The sequence below is a fragment of the Oncorhynchus gorbuscha genome, linkage group LG19, assembly GCF_021184085.1.
Source record: "Oncorhynchus gorbuscha isolate QuinsamMale2020 ecotype Even-year linkage group LG19, OgorEven_v1.0, whole genome shotgun sequence".
NCBI lineage: Eukaryota > Metazoa > Chordata > Actinopteri > Salmoniformes > Salmonidae > Oncorhynchus > Oncorhynchus gorbuscha.
Window position 1 is genome coordinate 4951391 of NC_060191.1, and position 26685 is coordinate 4978075.

The window sequence follows — 26685 nt, forward strand, 5'->3', positions numbered from 1 at the left end:
TTATTTCTAAACTTATTTTATTAGGTTCAAGAAAAAATACATATGTACACAGTATTTACAAAATGGGAGTATTTCATTTCAAATACAATCCAGGGAGGGTTGAGACTGGGGAGGGATATTTTGCAAGTATATCCTTTAGTTTCAGCTAGCTGCAACAGAAACCACCTTAGCAGCATAGAAGCAATACTTACTACCGAGAATGGAGAGTTACTCAGCAACAATAGTCACTAGCAAACAGATACTCAACATTGAAGAGGGTGGAGAAAGGAGATATTCTGATAGAAGGGAAGAGGGAGGGGACACATGCAGGTAAGAAGAGTGAGGGGAGAAAAGGAGCAACAGAACAAATCCACTAGACATTGAAGAATTAAAAATGAACCGATGCATCAGGCTGAAGTAAGAAAAGGGAATTGTTCAAGTCTAATAGGACAAATGGAGGCAGGAGTTACACAGTCATGGGCTTCAAGAAGTTCAAGAGGAAAAAACAAACCCACAAGTGTCAGAAGTAACAGTTGAGAGAGTAAGAGTAGCACATTTTTAAAAGGAGAAGCATTGTTAGTTAAATGGAAATGTACAGTTATAAACTGTCATTGAACAAAACATATGAATGTATCAGAACTAAAGCATCAATGTGAGATATGAGAGGTTCTGCAATGTTAAACATCTGACCAGGAGATAGCACGCTACATGAACTTGACTTCACTGTTGAAGAGGTGTCTGAAATCAACAGACAAGACAGAGAAGCATCCTGTTTAGGAAAGGTACAGAGCAAGACAGAGCAACATTCTGATATGGGAGCTAACTACTACCAGACTACTCAAAACTTAAAGGAATGTGACCAAATATAAGCAGATAAGATTTTTTAAATATCTAGAATGAATTGTATGCTGTATGTCCAGATCCATTTCAAATCCCAAAAATGCTAGATACTTAATGTGTTTCCAAGTTAAAATAACTCCCAATGTATTACAACAAATACCGAATGCAGGCAAATTAATTTACAGGTAGACAACGAGGCATCTGACAAAATACATTGAGGTTACAGAGATGCCAAATATTAACTGACCAAAAAAGGTTGCCTTACTAAATATTGATCTGTACTTGATGTTGACAATGACAAATCCATTTCTAGAGAACACCCTGGTTATGAAAAACAAGAACGCATGCAAATGTTTCTGGACAAACAGTATACATTAACACATAGGAAGGCCGATACCTCTAAACCATCATAACTATAGACATAGATTTCTGGCAAACCTTACTAACTATAGATTGTTTCTGGCAAACTAGAGTGGGAAAAAATCTGACATTGAATGTTTTCTTGATTCAAGTTAAGAATAGTCAAATAAAACACATTCAAAAGACTTGACTAAAACAATTGAAGTCAGGCTCCCATGTATAAGACACAGCAACATCAGGTCATATTGACAAAATGGCTTGAACTTGAGTTGGCAGTATCAAGTCTTGCATTTCTCACACTTTTCCCTCTCTCCAGCTTGCTTCTGGAGGCTGGGAGGAGGTGCTCTCTTTTCACATTCCTTTTGCTCCTGTAATGCAGTACTGCAAGAAGAAAAATAAGAGAAAGGAACTGGTGAAGGGAGTGGGGAAAAGGAAAGTTGGACAGAGGATAGGAAGATGAAGAGAGAAGGGACAAGTTGAGTCATGAGTACAACTTCTCAATAATGACCGAAGTGACCGAAACAAGAGCACATATCACACAAAATAGTGCCTGTCAAATGACACAAAGGGATCTATAAATGGGTAGAAGGGTTGCTGAGAAGACTGATCACTCATCCAGACATTCATATTGAAACTGATCCTGCAGTCATGTCATAGATATACATATATCTCTCACAGGCTCTCAATCCAATCATTAAGAATATTAATAACATAATGACGGTACCATATTGATATGTTCCCATATCAAAACACTGACTCACACCAGCCAAACCACTGTTAATCTGAAACCGGTCTGGGTTTGCTCTTTGACAAACTACTTCCAAAGAAATTGACAAATGGGAGACTTGAGCAACACAAACAGTAACAGTTTGTTTCTTGGCTGATGGGAGTGCAGTGCCTTCAACCAAACCTTTCTCTTGCCATCAGGATGTTGTGTGGTGGTTTTAGTACATTACTCATCTCTAAGGCAGTGATATTCAAACTTTTTCAGTGGGGACACCAATTTTTTCACCAGAATTTCTGGGGACTTTTTTTTCTAGCCAGAAGAATTTCCAAACCTACTGACACCCTTAAAAAAAAAAAATTCCATTCATGTTCATCTCATCGAAATGAAAATAAACCAATAAATACATTTACTCAAAAATAGATTTTTCAAATGATCTTTCTCAAAAACGTTTCTATATTGTCCCATACAATGACGAATTAATGCTTTCGTATTTTAGCAACCCCACTGCAGTTCCCTCATGGGTTGAGATGCTGACTTTGAATACCACTGATCTAAGGGGTTCATGAGTACAGAGAGCCAGAAAGGTTGAGATGACAGAAATGCATTAAATAAAATCTAAAAAGAAAAATGGGTTCACAGAAGATGAGCATTTAAAAAATGAGTAAGAAATGAAAGTGGTCAACCAAGTGTGCATATCTGGCAAGAAAAATATTTGGTTGATACAGCAAATATCCCATTTTCAATCCCAGTAAAAGCCCAAAATATACACCTTCTGTCCTGCACACGTATTGAATAAGCAGTCAAAAATATATGGTAGAAATCACACAAGTGTTTGCACTACAAAAGGCAGTTACTATCAATTCCCCATTTAAATCCACAGCAATATCAAAAACAGGAAATGTATTCCAAATCATCCAACTTCTTAGATTTGTAATGACAATTTACATATTCACATCAATTGTCTTAAATCATTAATTGTTTATTACCCATATCTAAAATGCTTCAGCTTCTCATTCACCATATATGTTTGTCAAAATTACACTTGCCCTGGTAAACATAAAACATGTCAAAATGACCAATGAATACAGCTACTGAGAAGAAAAAAGGCCAACTGAATCCATAACAATGTACATTAGATACTGACACATCTACTCTATAGATGAGCACACAGGACATTTGTTACAGCACAGACTTCTGTTCATCCTGTAAGTTGAGTCCTATCTTGTGTATAGCCTTGTTAGTTATTTTATGGTGTTACCAAATCCTTTTCTATTTATATCATTTTTCTTACTTTGTAACTCTGCATTGTTGGGAAAGGGCTCGTAGGTAAGCATTTCAGTCTGAACCGGTTATATTCAGTGCATGTGACAAATACATATGATATCTCCACAATGTCACTGAACTCACTAAAATACCTCGAGCTTTGATGTGAATCAAGTTAATACTCTTCAAGGTCATGCCTGAAAACAAGGGGTATATATGCTGATATTAGATCAACTGATATCACCAACTCATGTTCCATTTCTAGGTTCTATTTATGTATTGACAATTATGTTGATTTACAATTAACTCTCCACACTAGTCTCCTCGCATCAGATCTTATCAAGAGTATACACAGGGATGTAGCCTAATGTATAACTGCTGGATAGGACCCCAAAATAACTACTCGACAATCCTTCACTCTCACCTGCCTTTACTGAAAACCAAAATGTCTGCAATGGGGTTTTAAAAATATCACATGGTGATTTCTTAGCTTTAAATATATAAGCAGATTATTTGATTACTGACAAACATTTGATAAGCAGAGTCTTATGCTTTAGCTGCCAACATTAATGTCCTAAATTAATGTTTTGTGGCAGAATGTGAATTTTCAATTAAGGAGACAGTTACACAAATTCAGGTTTAAAAGGTATCTGCACCTGCATAATTTGACAGTTTGGCTTCATCATTGTCTTGCAAATGAGGGGTGTTCTCCAAGGGTTAATACTGGCACCCTTCATTTTATATCACAATTTCAGACACACTATCATCACGTGGATGGAATTTAAGCAATTACCACAGACTTGATATCATACACCTTAACCCAAACCAATGGTTAGTGTTTGTGAATGAGCCAATAGTGAATACCAGGTGATCTTTGCCGTGCTGTCCTCCACCTCCTTCCAGCACACCAAGAGTCATTTTTCTTACCAGCCATACATACATACTCAGCCTTACTGAACGGAGTGTGGAGCATACAAACCCAGACGTTGCTGCCATCTGCACAGACAGCGATCTCATCTCCATCTGTTGTATGGCGGGACTGATCCAGCCACCATATTTGAAGGCGAAGACGTTGCCACTATCTTGATGGAGCTGACTTCTTCCTGTGTGATGGGAGTGCTTGACGACTGCTATTCCATGCCGCTGAGGGGGCTGTTGATCGGCTAACTCAGGAAACACCACAGGCTCGCTCAGAGCCTCAACTTGGTTATTTGGTACTCTTAAGGGGTGGGAGACTGCCTCCTTGTCTGCTCTCAGGGGATAGATGGACTATAGGTGGATATCCTGCCTCCTGGACACATACCGAGGGATTGCAGAGGCCATTCTTGGTAAGTATTAGGGGACTGTATCCACCATCACACTTTATAAGTCAATGCCTACCAGAAAGGACTAGACACCAGGCTTGGAGCTCTATTATATTAGAGAGCAGATATAACTGGGATGTAAACTTTGTGGTCAAACTTTGGTGAACTCTGGGTGACGACTGTTGAAGGGTGAAGCAGGGGACTGTGGGTAGCGGACAACTGTGGGGTAAGGATGGATGTGGCCAACCTGGGCAAGGAGCCAATCAGAACCTTCAGATTTCTCAGTCAATACATTTCAGGGGTGACAATTGTGCAGGGATAGGCAGGAACAGGAAGCGGGGGTAACTTTCCCCACCCGATCGCCAATCATAGACAGCTTGAGGGAAGGGGGGACAGGACATACAAACCACCATCTCCTCCGCTCCCGAATTGGACGCTGGATCACGAAGGCTTCCTGAAAGCAGCAAAGGGCTTGCACAGTCTCTAGAGCTGAACACCTGAACAGACAAACCTCTTCTCTGGTTGACGGTTTGGTTTTGGAGTGGATGAGCAGCCTGTTGGATGAGGGCTTGAGGGATGACTTTAGCTCATTTCATTTTCATCTCCCTCTTGGGTTCTCAAGGCTCGTCTTCACATGAGTTTGAGGCTGTTGACTTGAGGGAAGGAAAAACATAACAGAACACTGTTAGCTTAAAACTTCTGAGAGTGATAGTGGATGGGAGACCTTGAGGCTACACTCTTCCCTGATCTGTGTGAGTTGGCGCTTGATCTTCGGGTCTTACATGGAACTAATGCCTAACATCTGTTCGTCATTAAAATGTTCTAAGTCGAAGGTATAATTAATATCTTGAGTTGATCAGAGATGTGTGGGACTAAGCTATTCTAAATGTATTTATGTGCAGCATGTATGCAGATAATCTCCCCCACTCTTGTTATTCAGTCCATATCTGTGAGCACATTGCATCTGTGGGTGGGATCCTCACTGAATTTCAGCCTTAAGTGATTTAGTGGGTCCTAGTGCATATCTCCCTCTTTCTACAGGACTAAATTGTAGTTTCAGTCTAACCACTAGTCTCCCTCCTGAAGTGTAGTGCAGTATAACTGGAGGGTACATTCCTGACCCTGTCTATCTCTCAGTATCTCCCTTTAGTGTGCTTTCCCCCCTCCCCGGTAAACCCCCCACCCCCTCAGGAGGCTGCCAGACAGGCTGAGCTGGTCTTGCAGTCTATCTTGCTGGGGTCAGAGGGGAAGAAGGTGACCCCCAGGCCTGTGAGGAAGGCCATGCAAGAGTCTAAACAAAGGAAGCCCAGACTGGACTGCACATACTCCACCGGCAAGTCTGGTCTGAATCTGGGAAAACAGAGGGGAGAGGCAATTTAAAGTTGGACCATTTCTATCTCACATACAATTACATTTACATTTACATCATAAAATGATGAATTGTTAGGAACCATGGAGTTTGTAGGAAAGGCCTCTGGCGTACGTTTTGAATAAGGCCCTGAGAGCGATCATCCTCTCCCTCTCTACAAACTTGTCTATGAGGTAGGATGCCATGCGTGGGGCTCTCCGGTAGAGCTGGAAAAACCGGTGGAAGTTTCCCAGAGCCCAGGCGGCGCGGAGGGAGAGCGCGTGGGACACACACTCATCCGCCCGCAGCGCCGCAGTCAGGTACACCAGCTCAGTCGTGATGTCTGTGTGGGGGGCAAACACGCAACCAAGAAAATCAGGACATTAAGCTCGATTCTATGCGAGCCAAAATCCAATGCAGAAATATGATGATTGATGAGGAATATCAGGCAGGTGGTAAGTTACCTCCAGAGTTTTTAGTGAAGATATAGTAGAGTAGTCTGTAAGCAGTGAACTCCCCTATGTTCTCTGACGGGTTGTCCTTATACAGGGCCTTCAGCTGCATCTGGCACTGGTTGAACTCTGCATGGTCGCCCTGGTAACAACGCAAACATTTAGAGAAGAATGCACATCTAGAAAGACACCGCACCTTTAAACTCAAAAACGGCGCCCGACGTCAAATACGAGGTAGCGAAGGAGGACAGTGTATGGAGGCCCTCTCACCTTTTCCAGAGCAATGCGTGCATGGCACTCGTATACTTCCACTGTGAACTCTGTACGAACTCCTTGGACCTGAAATGAGAAGAGACACCTGTTTTCATATCCTCATACAATAGGACTCAAATACTGTGATAGGACGAAGTGCCTGTTCGACTAAACTAAAAAGGACATGTAGTAAACATACCGTGAGGTCCTGACGTATGGACTTCATCTGTTCACAGGCGTAGGGGTAGTCCTGACGGGTCTTCCAGTGGGCCTTCACAGCCAACAGAGACTTCCTCAGCACCTGGCCAGAGACAGGGGATTAGGAGACAAACATCACACAATCTGAAGGGAGGCCTCAAATAAGGATCCTCTCATTCCACGTGACAGGCGATACTCACAGATACGGGACGCACTGTGGCAGGGTCGGGGGCACAGGTGAGTCTCAGGTAGATCTTGGTGATCTCTTGGCAGGTGCCTACGATGGGGCAGTCGTCCCAGCTCAGGTCCTCCTTGGGCAGCTCCAGGTTGTTGATGGACAGCACCAGGGGCTCTGAGCGCATCTTGGTGTTGTGGAAGCGTGCCGCTCGGCTTTGTTTCTTGGCCTCCCGGTGGGGGTCGTGGAAGTCCAGGCCGGCGTTCCCACCTTTCCTCTTCTTGCCCAGGACGGTGGAGTTAGCATCATCCATGTTTCTGAGAAGAGAAGCCGAAATGTGATCAGCACAATGAGAATCAGGGAAAGGTGAATATTAGTTTGTGGGTGGGTCAAGGCCAATAGTCATTGAAAGAAGATCTCACCCAAAACTAGCTGTTGGTATTTGTTTCATTAGTCCATTGTTGATATAGTCCCAGAAAGTTTTGCATGTTGGCAATCAAGTTTTCAAGATGTACCACTTTCAAAATACAGCCGGTATGACACATTTTGCCCGCATGTTGCAGTTTGGCATAATTTGATGCAAAATGCACAATTCCGGCTTTATTTCTGTATTTTGAAAGTTGTATATCTTGAAAACTTGATTGCTGACATGCAAAACACTTCGGCTGGAATTTTTCTTTAGGCCAAAACATGCTTATTTACCTCCGTCCTCTGTTGCCTCTTCCGCCCCTTCCTCGTCCCCTCTCTCCACCCCCTCTGCCTCGGTCCCTGTCACCCCCACGGCCACGCCCTCCTTTCTGGTTGCGCCGGGGAAGCTGGGTTCGGAGGTCACTGGACATGCTGCTGTCCGACTGGGACTCAGAGTCACTGGAAGAGGAGGATATTACAACATAAAAATACACAGCATACTTTCTCTTTTTAGAGTGGCTATCATTATACTATATTAAGGGGAATATTTGCCCTATAACAAAGCAGGTTGGGACAAATAATACACGTAGCCAATTATGGGGAGAAAAAAAAAAATCACTGAACTAACTCAAAACACACACACACACACACACACACACACACACACACACACACACACACACACACACACACACACACACACAGTCTCTCACCTGCGTCTATGTCTCTGGCCATTGCGGTCCCTGTGTCGGCTGTGGGAGGGAGAGGGGGAGCGAGAGGAGGAGCCTGAGGAGCTGGATGAGGGGCTTCTCTGGGAGAAGACGTTCCTGTAGTGCCCCAGCCTGGCCCCACCACCCCTGCCACGCGTAGCCCCACCACGACCCACAGAACTCTCCAGAGTCCTCTGGGTGGGCACAGCCTCCCAGCGAGACTGCTTGGCCTTCAGTCTGGACGGAGAGATAGGAGAGAAGGGATTAGGATGACTAGCACCTCTTGATAGAGCTTAGACAGAAATTAGGCATTTGGTCTCCAAGAGGGGATTTGGGCTTTCCAAGTCCGGCGGACGGTGACACATCGGGCCAAGTCCGGCGGACGGTGACACATCGGGCCAAGTCCGGCGGACGGTGACACATCGGGCCAAGTCCGGCGGACGGTGACACATCGGGCCAAGTCCGGCGGACGGTGACACATCGGGCCAAGTCCGGCGGACGGTGACACATCGGGCCAAGTCCGGCGGACGGTGACACATCGGGCCAAGTCCGGCGGACGGTGACACATCGGGCCAAGTCCGGCGGACGGTGACACACCGGGCCAAGTCCGGCGGACGGTGACACACCGGGCCAAGTCCGGCGGACGGTGACACACCGGGCCAAGTCCGGCGGACGGTGACACACCGGGCCAAGTCCGGCGGACGGTGACACACCGGGCCAAGTCCGGCGGACGGTGACACACCGGGCCAAGTCCGGCGGACGGTGACACACCGGGCCAAGTCCGGCGGACGGTGACACACCGGGCCAAGTCCGGCGGACGGTGACACACCGGGCCAAGTCCGGCGGACGGTGACACACCGGGCCAAGTCCGGCGGACGGTGACACACCGGGCCAAGTCCGGCGGACGGTGACACACCGGGCCAAGTCCGGCGGACGGTGACACACCGGGCCAAGTCCGGCGGACGGTGAAACACCGGGCCAAGTCCGGCGGACGGTGAAACACCGGGCCAAGTCCGGCGGACGGTGAAACACCGGGCCAAGTCCGGCGGACGGTGAAACACCGGGCCGGTGAACACCGGGCCAAGTCCGGCGGTGAAACACCGGGACGGTGAAACACCGGGCCAAGTCCGGCGGACGGTGAAACACCGGGCCAAGGACGGTGGTGAAACACCGGGCCAAGTCCGGCGGACGGTGAAACACCGGGCCAAGTCCGGCGGACGGTGAAACACCGGGCCAAGTCCGGCGGACGGTGAAACACCGGGCCAAGTCCGGCGGACGGTGAAACACCGGGCCAAGTCCGGCGGACGGTGAAACACCGGGCCAAGTTCGGCGGACGGTGAAACATCGGGCCAAGTTCGGCGGACGGTGAAACATCGGGCCAAGTTCGGCAGACGGTGAAACATCAGCTAGACGGTGAAACATCAGGCTAAATTCCTAGACAGTGAAACATCAGGCTAAGTTCTTAGACAGTGAAACATCAGGCTAAGTTCTTAGACAGTGAAACATCAGGCTAAGTTCTTAGACAGTGAAACGTCAGGCTTTTTCAAGAACTGCTCCACTCACTCAGGCAGAGGCTCGCGGTCCCAGTCGATGGTGTAGGCAGACCCATCCTGTAGTCTTTTCTGTAGGACCTCCTTCAGCCCCTTTTCGGTGCGGTCCTTGTCCTCCTCATTCTCACAGGCTGTGAAGCAGCGCTGAACATACTCCTTCATCGCCTGGGGCCAGTCCTGGGGCCTGAGGGAATCATTTTTATAATCAGCACTGCAACAGTAAATCAGGGGGAAAGGAAACTGGTTTGGGAGTACTAGGTCAACAATTTGAAGTGACTAATTATTAGTTTGAGAAAGCGGGACATGGTACTTCTGAAATCTATTGGATGCAGATTTTAAACCCCTGTCATCTTCTGATCATGAGTAGAGATACTTCATTCTTCCCCAGTAGGGATTAAGGATAGTAAAGACTGATATATTGATGTCATTAGTAGCTGTCTCCTCACCGTGTCTGGGCACCGCCAGGTGCAGCAGGAGCAGCAGCTGGGGAGGAAGGAGTAGCAGCCAATCCAGTGGGTTGTTCCCCAGGAGGGAAACTCTGATTGGTCATGACGTAGGGTCGCTTGGGAATGTTGAACTTCATCGCACCTGCTCCAGGTGCCTCTGTGGAAGACAATAAAGAAGGCATTGAAACAAAGAAAATAACACCAAGTGATGGGAAACAAATACAATGATAAGCTGACAGAAAAAAACATGCTCTAGACACCCTCACACACACATAACTCAATACCCTCACACACTTACGTTTCATGCGGTGCCAGAGCTGCTGTTGCTGTGGCTGTTGTTGTTGATGGTTCTTGTTTTTGTTGGCCTCTCCTCTCCCAGCTCCTGGTCCATACTGACCCTGTCCTTGTTGCTGGTGTTGGTTGTTATTCTGCTGCTGCTGGTACGAGTTCTGAGTCTGGTAGCTCTGCCCATAGCTGGGCCTGCCCTGGTTGTGGTTGTAACCTCTCATCTGATTGGGATCGTTGTTGGGGTAGGGCATGGGGTTGTTGGGGTTGTAAGAGTTCTGCCCTGGAGGAAGGGGGTACTGGGAGTTGGGAGGGGGAGGGATGGCTGGGGGAGGAGGGGTGGGGGCTGCTCAGAGCTGGTGGAGCTCTGGGGGGGTGGTTGAGGGGCAGCAGGAGGAGGGGGTTGGGGCTGAGAGGGGTAGCTGGAGGACTGGTCATCCATCACGGGCAGGGATGGAGGCTGTGAAGGTAGGGACAAATAATAGATGGGGGAAAAGAAACTTGTGAAAGAATGGTAATAAACTGCAGAGATTCCAAAACTTCAAACTGAGAATATCCCAATATGAAAGGAGAACTGCAGAGCAAAACATTCTAACTGCAACAGACTTCAGCTCCAGACATATTCTTAGTGGAAGGATTACATTATGTTGAGCCGCGAGGAACCGGGTAAAGGCCCGTTACGTCATCGGTCGAAAGCGGGGAGGGAGGAGCGTCCTTCTCAAACCCGAACAGTAATCTGCGCCCCTTCTCAAACCCGAACAGTAATCTGCGCCCCTTCTCAAACCGAACAGTAATCTGCGCCCCTTCTCAACCCGAACAGTAATCTGCGCCCCTTCTCAACCCGAACAGTAATCTGCGCCCCTTCTCAACCCGAACAGTAATCTGCGCCCCTTCTCAACCCGAACAGTAATCTGCGCCCCTTCTCAACCCGAACAGTAAACTGCGCCCCTTCTCAACCCGAACAGTAATCTGCGCCCCTTCTCAACTCGAACAGTAATCTGCGCCCCTTCTCAACCCGAACAGTAAACTGCGCCCCTTCTCAACCCGAACAGTAAACTGCGCCCCTTCTCAACCCGAACAGTAATCTGCGCCCCTTCTCAACCCGAACAGTAATCTGCGCCCCTTCTCAAACCGAACAGTAATCTGCGCCCCTTCTCAAACCGAACAGTAATCTGTGCCCCTTCTCAAACCGAACAGTAATCTGTGCCACTCAGTAATTTTGTCAACAAGGCAGCATGACGCATTGACACTGTAGGTGTGTACCTGACAGTGAGAGATAATTAGGGATGCCTGTCAGGGTAGAAATAGAACATTATTCAAATGCCAGTCATCAATAACATCTTAATTCATACGTTTGATTCCTGGTTGTACTTCTGTCCGGAAACAGAAAGTCATTTTTACACAAATACCTGGCATTGGGGAATCATTTAATTAATGATTCATAAACTGCAACAGAGGAAGAGTGAAGTAAACTGAACATTTGATTGATTTAAGTAGCAACAGTAGCAGTTTTCTGATGGTTACCTGTCCAGTTGGAGTGGTGGGAGAAGGGTAAGGTCCTGGAGGTATACCATACTGGCCCTGAGGAGGATAGCCGCCACCACCACCATACTGGAGAATCAGAGGAAAACGCACTTCAAATATGGTACTGGCTTGGCTTGTTCTATCGGTGTATCATGTTAACAGTTCATTGTTTTTTAGTCACACAGTGCAGATTTTGTAATGTGTAGGCTAAATCTAACAATTCCAATTCCTTATCTAAACGCTATAGTGCATAAAGCCGGCATCAGTGTCGGGGAAATCATTACCAAGGACTATTATCATAACAGTTCATCTGAAATGTGGAGGGTGCGGAGGATATGTACACGTACGGGGCCCGGCGCCATGGGATAGTAGTAATTGTAGGGGTAGGTGTACCCAGGATACGGCTGCTGCTGGTTCTGTTGGTACCACTGTTGGTAGTACTGCTGCTGTTGCTGCTGCTGTATGGCTGTTGACTCAGTTACTACAGGCTGAAACTGACCAGCCTGGAAACACAAACAGACAACTACTAAGTGATGAGAGATTAAATCAGAATGAAAGCCGACTCGTCCATTTGAATCATATTCGGGTAAAAAGCCAGGAAGACCTGGGACAGTTTCTACAAAGCCTCAGAGTAGGAGTGCTGATCTAGGATCAGTTTAGCCTTTTAGAATCCTAATCAATAAGACTAAATACAGAGGTTGAAACCTGATCCTAGATCAGCACACTTACTTTGAGACACTGTGGATACGAGTCCAGATCAGACGGTTGTGTGTCAGAAAGAAACAAAATGGTCCATGCTGTTCAGCTCGCCAAGTTAAGATAACTGTTGAGGTAATATACACCGCTCAAAAAAATAAAGGAAACACTAAAATAACATCCTAGATCTGAATGAATGAAATATTCTTATTAAATACTTTTTTCTTTACATAGTTGAATGTGCTGACAACAATATCACACAAAAATGATCAATGGAAATCAAATTTATCAACCCATGGAGGTCTGGATTTGAAGTCACACTCAAAATTAAAGTGGAAAACCACACTACAGGCTGATCCAACATTGATGTAATGTCCTTTAAAACAAGTCCAAATGAGGCTCAGTAGTGTGTGTGGCCTCCACGTGCCTGTATGACCTCCCTACAACACCTGGGCATGCTCCTGATGAGGTGGCGGATGGTCTCCTGAGGGATCTCCTCCCAGACCTGGACTAAAGCATCCGCCAACTCCTGGACAGTCTGTGGTGCAACGTGGCGTTGGTGGATGGAGCGAGACATGATGTCCCAGATGTGCTCAATTGGATTCAGGTCTGGGGAACGGGCGGGCCAGTCCATAGCATCAATGCCTTCCTCTTGCAGGAACTGCTGACACACTCCAGCCACATGAGGTCTAGCATCGTCTTGCATTAGGAGGAACCCAGGGCCAACCGCACCAGCATATGGTCTCACAAGGGGTCTGAGGACCTCATCTCGGTACCTAATGGCAGTCAGGCTACCTCTGGCGAGCACATGGAGGGCTGTGCGGCCCCCCAAAGAAATGCCACCCCATACCATGACTGACCCACCACCAAACCGGTCATGCTGGAGGATGTTGCAGGCAGCAGAACGTTCTCCATGGCGTCTCCAGACTCTGTCACATGCTCAGTGTGAACCTGCTTTCATCTGTGAAGAGCACAGGGCGCCAGTGGCAAATTTGCCAATCTTGGTGTTCTCTGTCAAATGCCAAACGTCCTGCACGGTGTTGGGCTGTAAGCACAACCCCCACCTGTGGACGTCGGGCCCTCATACCACCCTCATGGAGTCTGTTTCTGACCGTTTTTAGCAGACACATACACATTTGTGGCCTGCTGGAGGTCATTTTGCAGGGCTCTGGCAGTGCTTCTCCTGCTCCTCCTTGCACAAAGGTGGAGGTAGCGGTCCTGCTGCTGGGTTGTTGCCCTTCTACGGCCTCCTCCACGTCTCCTAATGTACTGGCCTGTCTCCTGGTAGCGCCTCCATGCTCTGGACACTACGCTGACAGACAGAGCAAACCTTCTTGCCACAGCACGCATTAATGTACCATCCTGGATGAGCTGGACTACCTGAGCCACTTGTGTGGGTTGTAGACTCCGTCTCATGCTACCACTAGAGTGAAAGCACCGGCAGCATTCAAAAGTGACCAAAACATCAGCCAGGAAGCATAGGAACTGAGAAGTGGTCTGTGGTCACCACCTGCAGAACCACTCCTTTATTGGAGATGTCTAGCCAATTGCCTATAATTTCCACCTGTTGTCTATTCCATTTGCACAACAGCATGTGAAATTTATTGTCAATCAGTGTTGCTTCCTAAGTGGATAGTTTGATTTCACAGAAGTGTGATTGACTTGGGAGTTACATGGTGTTGTTTAACTGTTCCCTTTATTTTTTTGAGCAGTGTATTATACCCAATAACAAGCGCCTGTGAGATTAAAGCCGATGTTACAGGAAGGCCATAAAGATCATCAAGGACATCAACCACCCGAGCCACTGCCTGTTCACCCCGCTATCATCCAGAAGGCGAGGTCAGTACAGGTGCATCAAAGCTGGGACCGAGAGACTGAAAAACAGCTTCTATCTCAAGGCCATCAGACTGTTAAACAGCCACCACTAACATTGAGTGGCGAGCTGCCAACACACGGTCTTTGACACTGACCCAACTCCAGCCACTTTAATAATGGGAATTGATGGGAAATTATGTAAATATATCACTAGCCACTTTAAACAATGCTACCTTATATAATGTTACTTACCCTACATTATTCATCTCATATGCATACGTATATACTGTACTCTACATCATCGACTGCATCCTTATGTAATACATGTATCACTAGCCACTTTAACTATGCCACTTTGTTTACTTTGTCTACATACTCATCTCATATGTACACTGTACTCAATACCATCTACTGTATGCTGCTCTGTACCATCACCCATTCATATATCCTTATGTACATATTCTTCATCCCCTTACACTGTGTATAAGACAGTAGTTTTGGAATTGTTAGTTAGATTACTTGTTGGTTATCACTGCATTGTCGGAACTAGAAGCACAAGCATTTCGCTACACTCGCATTAACATCTGCTAACCATGTGTATGTGACAAATACAATTTGATTTGATTTTTCCTATTCTGGTCTTGCATGCACTCTAGCCAACATTTTGCAGATACAGTGCAGGTAGGCTGTGCAGGTAGGATAGTCCACATTATTATGGATATTTGTATTTGTCAAACAGCAGTCAAGCATCGATCATGTCACCAGAATAAGACCCTCAATATTTACTGTAAAGGAGCATCAAGCTCATAGCGTGCACTTTCATAATTTGCTTAATCTGCAGCCTAATAAACTGCATGGTTTCCCAAGTTGTAGTGGGTGGACCACACACCATATCATTGCGTGACTCCAAGTTGTCAACCTATGATTGGCCAATGATTTGACACTTCAAAGTGTTATTTGACACTCAAAGACCCAAACGAAACGACTGAACAACGAAGGAGCACAGCAAGTGAAAGAAATAGGTTTTGATTATGTTTTACTGGTAACAGGGACATAGGTAGGTAAATGCCAAGAAAATATATGTGTGTGTATGTAACCTTTATTTTACTAGGCAAGTCAGTTAAGAACAAATTCTTATTTACAATGACAGCCTACCCCGGACGACACTGGGCCAATTGTGCGCCGCCCTATGGGACTCCCAATTACGGCCGGATGTGATACAGCCTGGATTCGAACCAGGGACTGTAGTGACGCCTCTTGCACTGAGATGCAGTGCCTTAGACCGCTGCGTCCATGTGTGTGTGTTAAATAGTTAACTGTACTAGAATGCTTAACCTCTTGAACCTCTGGGGGCAGTATTTCATTTTTGGATGAAAAACGTTCCCGTTTTAAACAAGATATTTTGTCACGAAAAGATGCTCGACTATGCATATAATTCACAGCTTTGGAGAGAAAACACTCTGACGTTTCCAAAACTGCAAAGATATTGTCTGTGAGTGCCACATAACTAATGCTACAGGCAAAACCAAGATGAAACTTCAAACAGGAAGTGAGCCAGATTTGAGGCGCTGTGTTCCAATGTCTCCTTATATGGCTGTGACTGCGCCAGGAACGAGCCTACTTTCTGTCGTTTCCCCAAGGTGTCTGCAGCATTGTGATGTATTTGTAGGCAAATCATTGGAAGATTGACCATAAGAGACTACATTTACCAGGTGTCCGCCTGGTGTCCTCCATCGAAATTGGTGCGTAATCTCCAGCTGCATGTATTTTTCCATGTGATTCAGAGGAGAAACCAAACTTCCACGAATGATATATCATCGAATAGATATGTGAAAAACACCAAGAGGATTGATTCTAAACAACGTTTGCCATGTTTCTGTCGATATTATAGAGTTAATTTGGAAAAAAGTTTGGCGTTTTGATGACTGAATTTTTTTCTTCTTAGCCAAACGTGATGAACAAAACAGAGCGATTTCTCCCACACAAATAATCTTTTTGGAAAAACTGAACATTTGCTATCTAACTGAGAGTCTCCTCATTGAAAACATTTGAAGTTCTTCAAAGGTAAATGATTTTATTTGAATGCTTTCCTGTTTTTGTGAAAATGTTGCCTGCTGAATGCTAGGCTTAATGCTATGCTAGCTATCAATACTCTTACACAAATGCTTGTTTTGCTATGGTTGAAAAGCATATTTTGAAAATCCGAGATGACAGTGTTGTTAAAAGGCAGCAAAAATGTTAAACATCGGTTATCAGTATTGTTTTTTTTGGCAAGAAAAATATCAGATATCAGTATCAGCCAAAAATGTCATATCGGTGCATCACTAATTAAAAGCTTATTTGACTCGTCAAATAGTACTATTTGACGCGCATCTTTATTGACACGCAAAGACCCAAACGATGTTCCAATAGTACGTTGTGAAGACAATAGCAGTGACGCTATTACTGTGTCGGCGAAAGTCAACATCTTGCACGACAGAGAACAGTTGATTGTCAAGGGCAATGAATTACATTCACTTGGCGTAAATGGATTTCGCCTTTGAGTTCTCTCTCTGAAATGTTCTTACTCTTTCAAATGACTGATGGACTTGTTGACTGCTCGATCCACACCAGCAGACATTGTTGGCTAGGTTAGGAATGCTGTGTTGAACGTGTAGCGCAACATTTTTACGTGGCGTCATTACGTCCTGTACCTACGTTATATAGGTATGCGCATCAGCTTTGACATCGGTTTTGCACATCGTAGTTAAACTAGACATTGGGCCGATACCGATGTTGCCATTTTTAGCTAATAACATCCGATTCCGATATGTTCACCAATATATCGTGCATCCCTAGTCAAAAGTACTGTCGGACTGAGTTGTAATAAACGGTCATAGCCCCAATTAAAAAGTGAACATTTGCCGTTGATGACATAACGTTTCTTACATGGTTGGGTGGCATTTTTATATATATCAATATGGGTCGCGGGCCAAAACAGTTCAGAAACCCCTGAATTTGATGAATAGAGCTGCCATCTGCCAGATACGAAACCCCTTCCTAAGCAGAATTTCACTTCATTATCGTAGGTAACGTGCCTTACAGTAAGTGAACAAACGCATCCAAGAAGCAAAACACAGACACATATGCAAACACACACCTGTGCTGTGGTCCGGTTGGCCTGAGCGTTCTTGGTGGCGCTCTGGGTCTTGCTAATGGAGGCCAGTGCCTGTCTGGCCTTCTCCCACTCTGGGTTTTCCGAGACTGTCTGGCCCTCTGGACCTGCTGCTGCGTCATACGACCTACAACAGACAGGAGACATGTGACTGTCTGTCATTCAGTATGGAAACCAAACAAATGTTTAATAACATGACCAAGTTTTAGGTTTGTTAACTTGGAAGATACTACCACCAAACCAGCAAAATTTACAGTACACCAAATTCTTTAATCAAGAGATAAGATTGATTATTTTTGGAAATGTGTAACTACACTGAACAAAAATATAAACTCAACCATTTTAAAGCTTTTACTGAGTTACAGTTCATAAAGTAAACATTTTTTATTTAACCAGGAAAAGCCCATTGAGACCCAAAGTCTCTTTTTCAAGGGAGACCTGGCCAGGAAGGCAGCAGCAATCAATACATTACAGAATTAAAACAGAAAACAATACAACATGATCCAGCCTTAAAATGCATTTACACTCCTCTGGAACAGTCTCCCATCAAAATGTAAAATTCATTCAGTGCCACTAACTTATCTAGATGAAGCATGGATTGTAGACTATTTCACGTTTTTGTACTTCCGGGTTGGAGCGAGCGGTCGCATCGGCACTTCGCTCCGCAGGTAGTATAACCTTTTCATTACATTTCATTATAGCACAACGGTTTGATTTGTCTAATCTTAGCAATTTCTTCTTAGCTAGCTACATAGCCGTCTTTGTATCAAAGAGAATTGCGTAATTATCGTATTTCGCCGTCCTAACGTAGTCTTCACTGCTCTGCCCAGCAGCTAGCCAGCTAGCTAACGTCCACCGATTAGCTGCACTGTAGAAACTATTACACTCAACTGAACGACTCGATTAGTGTAGTGTTAGCTATCTACATAGCAGTCTTTGCTGTCTTCGTATCCAAGATAATTGTGTAGTTTAGAGTGTGTAGTCTTAGAGTGATTATCTTAATTTACCGAGGTTAGCTAGCCAGCTATTTGTCGTCCTTAACGTAGGAGACTCTGCTAGCTAGCCATCAGCTAGCCAACGTCTTCTGAATAGAACTCAACAACCCGGTCGCATTCACAGGTAGTATCACATTTTCATTTCATTTCATTACAGTACAACGGTTTGATTTGTTTGATCGTAGCTAGCTACATAGCTAGCTACATAGCCGTCTTTGTATCAAAGATAATTGTGTAGTCTAGAGCGATTTTCTAGGTTAGCTAGCCAGCTATTGTCATTCTTTTAACGCAACGTAATCAACACTGCTAGCTAGCCAGCTAGCCCCCGAATAGCAGCACTGTCGAAACTATTACACTTCTGAAAAAACCTACACTCGATCCCTCCGATGTCAACAACTACAGACCAGTATCCCTTCTTTCTATTCTCTCCAAAACTCTTGAACGTGCCGTCCTTGGCCAGCTCTCCCGCTATCTCTCTCTGAATGACCTTCTTGATCCAAATCAGTCAGGTTTCAAGACTAGTCATTCAACTGAGACTGCTCTCCTCTGTATTCACGGAGGCGCTCCGCACTGCCAAAGCTAACTCTCTCTCCTCTGCTCTCATCCTTCTAGATCTATCGGCTGCCTTCGATACTGTGAACCATCAGATCCTCCTCTCCACTCTCTCCGAGTTGGGCATCTCCGGCGCAGCCCACGCTTGGATTGCGTCCTACCTGACAGGTCGCTCCTACCAGGTGGCGTGGCGAGAATCTGTCTCACCACGCGCTCTCACCACTGGTGTCCCCCAGGGCTCTGTTCTAGGCCCTCTCCTATTCTCGCTATACACCAAGTCACTTGGCTCTGTCATAACCTCACATGGTCTCTCCTATCATTGCTATGCAGACGACACACAATTAATCTTCTCCTTTCCCCCCTTCTGATGACCAGGTGGCGAATCGCATCTCTGCATGTCTGGCAGACATATCAGTGTGGATGACGGATCACCACCTCAAGCTGAACCTCGGCAAGACGGAGCTGCTCTTCCTCCCGGGGAAGGACTGCCCGTTCCATGATCTCGCCATCACGGTTGACAACTCCATTGTGTCCTCCTCCCAGAGCGCTAAGAACCTTGGCGTGATCCTGGACAACACCCTGTCGTTCTCAACTAACATCAAGGCGGTGGCCCGTTCCTGTAGGTTCATGCTCTACAACATCCGCAGAGTACGACCCTGCCTCACACAGGAAGCGGGGCAGGTCCTAATCCAGGCACTTGTCATCTCCCGTCTGCATTACTGCAACTCGCTGTTGGCTGGGCTCCCTGCCTGTGCCATTAAACCCCTACAACTCATCCAGAACGCCGCAGCCCGTCTGGTGTTCAACCTTCCCAAGTTCTCTCACGTCACCCCGCTCCTCCGCTCTCTCCACTGGCTTCCAGTTGAAGCTCGCATCCGCTACAAGACCATGGTGCTTGCCTACGGAGCTGTGAGGGGAACGGCACCTCAGTACCTCCAGGCTCTGATCAGGCCCTACACCCAAACAAGGGCACTGCGTTCATCCACCTCTGGCCTGCTCGCCTCCCTACCACTGAGGAAGTACAGCTCCCGCTCAGCCCAGTCAAAACTGTTCGCTGCTCTGGCCCCCCCAATGGTGGAACAAACTCCCTCACGACGCCAGGACAGCGGAGTCAATCACCACCTTCCGGAGACACCTGAAACCCCACCTCTTTAAGGAATACCTAGGATAGGATAAGTAATCCCTCTCACCCCCCCCCCCCCCCTTAAGATTTAGATGCACAATTGTAAAGTGACTGTTCCACTGGATGTCATAAGGTGAATGCACCAATTTGTAAGTCACTCTGGATAAGAGCGTCTGCTAAATGACTTAAATGTAAATGCCTCTGGTGCACAAGACGAGAAGGCAGTCTTGCCAAATAGTGTAAATGTCCTGGGGACTTTAAGTAGCAACCAACTAGCAGGCCGGGTATGGTAACCGCTGGTTAAGAGAATGTCAAGTGTGTGCAAAGCCGTCATCAAGGCAAAGGGTGGCAACTTCGAAGAAACACTAATATAAAATATATTTTGATTTGTTTAACACGTTTTTGGTTACTACATGATTTCATGTGTGTTATTTCACAGTTGATGTCTTCACTATTATTCATCAATGTAGAAAATAGTAAAAATAAAGAAAAACCCTTGAATGTGTAGGTGTGTCCAAACTTTTGACTGGAACTGCATGACTATCTGCATATACAACCTTTCTGGTTGCATCCCATTTCCCAGATGATTAAATAAAAATTGAGAAACCACTAGCTAAAACGGAACCCAGCAGCTAAAATGAAATAAATGTATTAGGTCCTAATCTATGGATTTCAAATGACTGGGAATACAGATATGCATCTATTGGGTCACAGACACCTTTAAAAAAGGCATGGCCAGTAAGTATCTGATGTGCACAGTATTTGCCTCATGCAGCGCAACACATCTCCTTTGCAGAGTTGATCAGGCTGTTGACTGTGGCCAGTTGTCCCACTCCTCTTCAATGGCTGTGCGAAGTTGCTGTATATTGGCAGGAAACGGAACACGCGGAAATACACGGCGACCCAGAGCATCCCAAATATGCTCAAAGGGTGACATGTCTGGTGAATATACAGGCAATGGAAGAACTTGGACATTTTCAGCTTCCAGGAATTGTGTATAGATCCTTGCGACATGGGGCCGTGCATTATCATGCTGAAACATGAGGTGATGAATGGCACGACAATGGGCCTCAGGATGTCGTCATGGGATCTCTCTGCATCGAAACAGTCATTAATAAAAAAAAAGTTCGTTGTCCATAGCTTATGCCTGCCCATACCACAACTCCACCGCTACCATGGGGCACTCTGTTCACAATGCTGACACCAGAAAATTACTTGCCCAAATGACACCATGAAAATAGATGAGCTTCCCTGAGACAGTTTGAGCAAGCCCAGTTTCTTCAGCTGTCCGGGTGGCTGTTCTCAGACGATACTGCAGACGAAGTGGTGTGGGGGCTGTGCTTTGGCAAAGTGGGTGGGGTTATATCCTTCCTGTTTGGCCCTGTCCGGGGGTGTCCTCGGATGGGGCCACAGTGTCTCCTGGCCCCTCCTGTCTCAGCCTCCAGTATTTATGCTGCAGTAGTGTGTGTCGGGGGGCTAGGGTCAGTTTGTTATATCTGGAGTACTTCTCCTGTCCTATTCGGTGTCCTGTGTGAATCTAAGTGTGCGTTCTCTAATTCTTTCCTTCTTTCTTTCTTTCTCTCTCTCGGAGGACCTGAGCCCTAGGACCCTAGGACTACCTGACATGATGACTCCTTGCTGTCCCCAGTCCACCTGGCCATGCTGCTGTTCCAGTTTCAACTGACCTGAGCCCTAGGACCATGCCCCAGGACTACGTGACATGATGACTCCTTGCTGTCCCCAGTCCACCTGGCCATGCTGCTGCTCCAGTTTCAACTGTTCTGCCTTACTATTATTTGACCATGCTGGTCATTTATGAACATTTGAACACCTTGGCCATGTTCTGTTATAATCTCCACCCGGCACAGCCAGAAGAGGACTGGCCACCCCACATATGCTCTCTCTAATTCTCTCTTTCTTTCTCTCTCTCAGAGGACGTGAGCCCAAGGACCGTGCCCCAGGATGACCTGACATGATGACTCCTTGCTGTCCCCAGTCCACCTGACTGTGCTGCTACTCTAGCTTCAACTGTTCTGCCTTATTATTATTCGACCATGCTGGTCATTTATGAACATTTGAACATCTTGGCCATGTTCTGTTATAATCTCCACCCAGCACAGCCAGAAGAGGACTGGCCACCCCTCATAGCCTGGATCCTCTCTAGGTTTCTTCCTAGGTTTTTGCCTTTATAATATAATAATAATAATAATAATATAAATGCCATTTAGCAGACGCTTTTATCCAAAGCGACTTACAGTCATGTGTGCATACATTCTACGTATGGGTGGTCCCGGGGATCGAACCCACTACCCTGGCGTTACAAGCGCCATGCTCTACCAACTGAGCTACAGAAGGACCTTTCTAGGGAGTTTTTCCTAGCCACCGTGCTTCTACACATGCATTGCTTGCTGTTTGGGGTTTTAGGCTGGGGCTATATAAATAGATTTGATAGAAGACTGAGGATCGTCCAAATATTGAAAGTGTGTAAATAGTTACCCATGTTGTTTTGTAAATGTGTGTGTGTGTGTGTATATATATATATATATTTTTTTTTTCTCAATTTTTGGGGGGTGTGTGTTAGAATACCATTTTGGTATTTTGTATATAGTTATGTTTCAAAATGTATAACTTCACCAATTTGGCCACTTGGGTACATTTGGGCTACTTGTGTGGGACACCTGGGTGACTTCATGATAAATGTCATGTAGCACAATCATTTTGGAAGTTATCATTCTGAAACTTTGCACAAGTACTGTTGCCCTCTTATATTTTTCACTGAAATTGTCCCCATCATTCTATCTGAATGTTTGTTTTATCTTGTTCATTTTGAAGATGATACAAAAATAAAAGCGTATGGTTTTTAAAATTGTTTTATCTAAACCAGATCTATTGTGTTATTCTCCTACATTCAATTCACATTAACACTCTGAAGTTTGTGTGTTCTTTCAAATGGTACCAAGAATATGCATATCCTTGGTTCTGTGCCTGAGCTACAGACTGTTAGATTTGGGTATGTCTTCAGGCGGAAATTGCACAAAGTAGGGGGAGCTGTAAGAGGTAAACTACAACCTAAAACCTCTTACCTTGGAATAATTAAGTCTCATGTTAATAGGAACCACCAGCTTTTATATGTTCTCATGTTCTGAGCAAGGAACTTAACCTCTTGCTCCTGACACGCAGGTGTCCCATCTAGACATCTGGGAATGCAAATGCGCTACGCTAAATGCTAATAGCACTCGTTAAAACTCAAACGTTCATTAAAATACACCTGCAGGGTACTGAATTTAAAGCTACACTCGTTGTGAATCCAGGCAACAAGTCAGATTTTTAAAATGCTTTTCGGCGAAAGCATGAGAAGCTATTATCTGATAGCATGTAACACCCCAAAAGACCCGCAGGGGACGTAAACAAAATAATTAGCATAGTCGGCACTACACAAAACGCACAAATAAAATATAAAACGTTCATTACCTTTGACCATCTTCTTTGTTGGCACTCCTAGATGTCCCATAAACATCACTATTGGGTCTTCGATTAAATCGGTCCATATATAGCCTAGATATCGATCTATGAAGACTGTGTGATCAACGAAAAAAATAGCGTTTTATAACGTAACGTCAATTTTTAAAATAAAAAAAGTTGACGATAAACTTTCACAAAACACTTCAAAATACTTTTGTAATGCAACTTTAGGTATTAGTAAACGTTAATAAGGGATCAAATTGATCACGAGGCGATGTATATTCTATAGCTGTACGTCTGGAAATAATGTCCGGGTAAATCTCAACCAAAATATCCTTCTGTAGCCCAGTTGGTAGAGCATGGCGCTTGTAAAGCCAGGGTAGTGGGTTCGATCCCCGGGACCACCCATACGTAGAATGTATGCACACATGACTGTAAGTCGCTTTGGATAAAAGCGTCTGCTAAATGGCATATATATCCGGTCGGAGACCGGAAGAACTGCGCTGCCTTGTGTCTGTTTGACCAAGAAACAAATCGTAGGCAAATGACAAGACTGTTGACATCGTGTGGAAGCTGTAGGTATTGCAACCTCGGCCCCATTTAATGTGGTTCACGTTAAACAATGGGTTGAAGTGGCGCATGGATATATTTTCCCATTTTCAGTGATAATATTTTCTTGCACTTTTCGATGAAACGCACGTTCTGTTATAGTCACAGCCGTGATTTAACCAGTTCTATAAACGTCTGAGTGTTTTCTATCCACACATACTAATCATATGCATATACTATATTCCTGGCATGAGTAGCAGGGCGCTGAAATGTTGCGCGATTTTTAACAGAATGTTCAAAAAAGTAGGGGGTAGGAGTAACAGGTTAAACATTATCTTTTTTACATGGCACATATTGCACTTTTACTTTCTTCTCCAACACTGTTTTTGCATTATTTAAACCAAATTGAACATTTTTCATTATTTATTTGAGGCTAAATAGATTTGTATTGATATATTATATTAAGTTAAAAGTGTTAATTCAGTATTGTTGTAATTGTCATCATTACAAATATATTAGCTTTTATTTATTAAAAAAAATGTATTTATTAAATCGGCATTGGCTTTTTTTTGGGGCCTCCAATGATCGGTATCGGCGTTGAAAAATCCTAATCGATCAACCTATAGTGGTTACACGTGGTGTGCATTTGTGAGGCTGTTGGACTGAATGCCAAATTCTCTGAAACGACATTGGGGGTGGCTTTTGGTAAAGAAATAAACATTAAATTCCATGGAAACAGCTCTGGTGGACATTCCCTTAAAACGTGACATCTGTGGCATTGCACAAGGTGCACCTGTGGAATGATCATGCTGTTTAATCAGATTCTCGATATGCCACACCTGTCAGGTGGATGGATTATCTTGGCAAAGGCAAAATGATGACAGATGTACCTTTTGCACAAGATTTGAGATAAATAAGTGTTATGCGCACATGGAACATTTCTGGAATCTTTTATTTTAGCTCATGAAACCAACACTTTACATGTTGCGTTCATATTTTTGCTCAGTGTATATGAATACACTTTAGTAAGGTAACCTGTTGAATGAGCATCTCAGTTGCTTGAGCATGGCCCTGCCACACACACAAAATTCAAAGCATGCTATTTCTGTGGCCCCTAAATAAAAATGGGACATTCTCATTGATGGGAAATAAATGTCTCTCCGTTAACAGAAGGTATGTTGAGCGAAGCTCAAAATAAGAGTGCTTTGACTCCACATGAAGAATAGCAAGAACCCCTGCTAGTACAGAATAAAACAGTCATTGCCTTGCCCTGCCTATATTTAAGAGACAGTAACTTTTCAGACTATTAGCTAGACCATTTCCAAATCTTATTTAAGTGATTCAATGACAATACTGCCCAAGCCTTGAGAGAGTAGCTCAACTGCCCGGTCCGGAATCAACCCATTAGCCCTATTACACCAGTTCTTGATGAACCATTGTAGACATGAAAATCGTGTTGATACTAGAAGTTGTTGTGACCCGGCCTGGAAGATAACGTTAACTTGGTGAGAGTCTTGGATTGATGTTACTAGGTTACTGGACTGTGACCCCGATAGCTAATTACCTTGTCAATCATAACTACGTACTACATAGTTGGTGGTATTTGCTAGTACAGAAGCCTAGCCGATACGAAGCTGCAGGAAAGTAGGAGTTAGCTCACGTTAATGGCTAATTAGCGTTAGCTAGGTAACTTTAGTTACATTAACTAACGGAACGAGAAGAACTCGGCGAATCTTCGGACGTTATTAAATGTCAATGTCTAGCTATAATACAGGTCAAAATAAAGTGAGAACATATTCGAAAGCTCGATATGATTCACTTGATAATTTTAGATCTTACCAGTTAGCAGCTGGAGCTGTCTGGGTCGTATTCGCCGCCATTTTGCCACCGAGATAACTAACTAGCTACAGGACCAATCTAATAGAACGTCGTCGGCCAGAAGACCCTAACGTAAACAAGAACAATTAAATCACAATATACAAGGAAAGTTGGTCTTTCACACTACCATCCACTACTTCTCAACAAGACCGTCTTTAAATTTAAGGGAAAAACACACTATAAGGCAATATCTAAACGTCGAATAATGCCATTTTCACGAGAACAACCATAGCTGCAGTGGATCTTCAACTGAAAAACAAAATGGCAGTTGCATTAGATATGGAACGTATGCCTCGTCTTCCGTTTCCTCTCATTGGAGGAAAGTACTTACCTACTTTGTTCCTAAATTTCAAAGTTTTGCCTTCTCATTATCACTACTGCCACTACTTGCGTAATACAATTATTGTTGTTAAACACCGTAACCCTTGATGTTGCAGAATAATATTGAATAAAACGTTTTTTTTACTCTACTGGTGAAAAGCTGTTATAAATCAAATATATATATATAAAGACTCTTCATCCTCCACCACACAACTGTCAAGCAAGGTGAATGTGATAAGATAGTCTCGACCAGGGATGGGCAACTTTGATGGGGGTGGGGGCCACAAAAAAATCTGAACTCATCATGAGGGGCCGCAGT

The 26685-nt window shown here is 44.8% G+C and overlaps 1 protein-coding gene across 1 annotated transcript; it reads right to left on the reverse strand.

The window, feature by feature from the left end:
* LOC124006456 (leukocyte receptor cluster member 8 homolog) lies at positions 1-26318 on the reverse strand. Its single transcript, XM_046316479.1, is given in 17 exon segments — positions 1-5823; positions 5957-6164; positions 6286-6415; positions 6544-6612; positions 6725-6826; positions 6924-7215; positions 7601-7765; positions 8020-8253; positions 9580-9750; positions 10013-10169; positions 10311-10637; positions 10640-10757; positions 11822-11908; positions 12169-12324; positions 17472-17613; positions 23628-23732; positions 26007-26318. Coding segments are annotated over 17 exon segments (2667 nt in total). The 5' UTR covers positions 26048-26318; the 3' UTR covers positions 1-5660.
* Between the last annotated feature and the right edge of the window lie 367 nt (positions 26319-26685).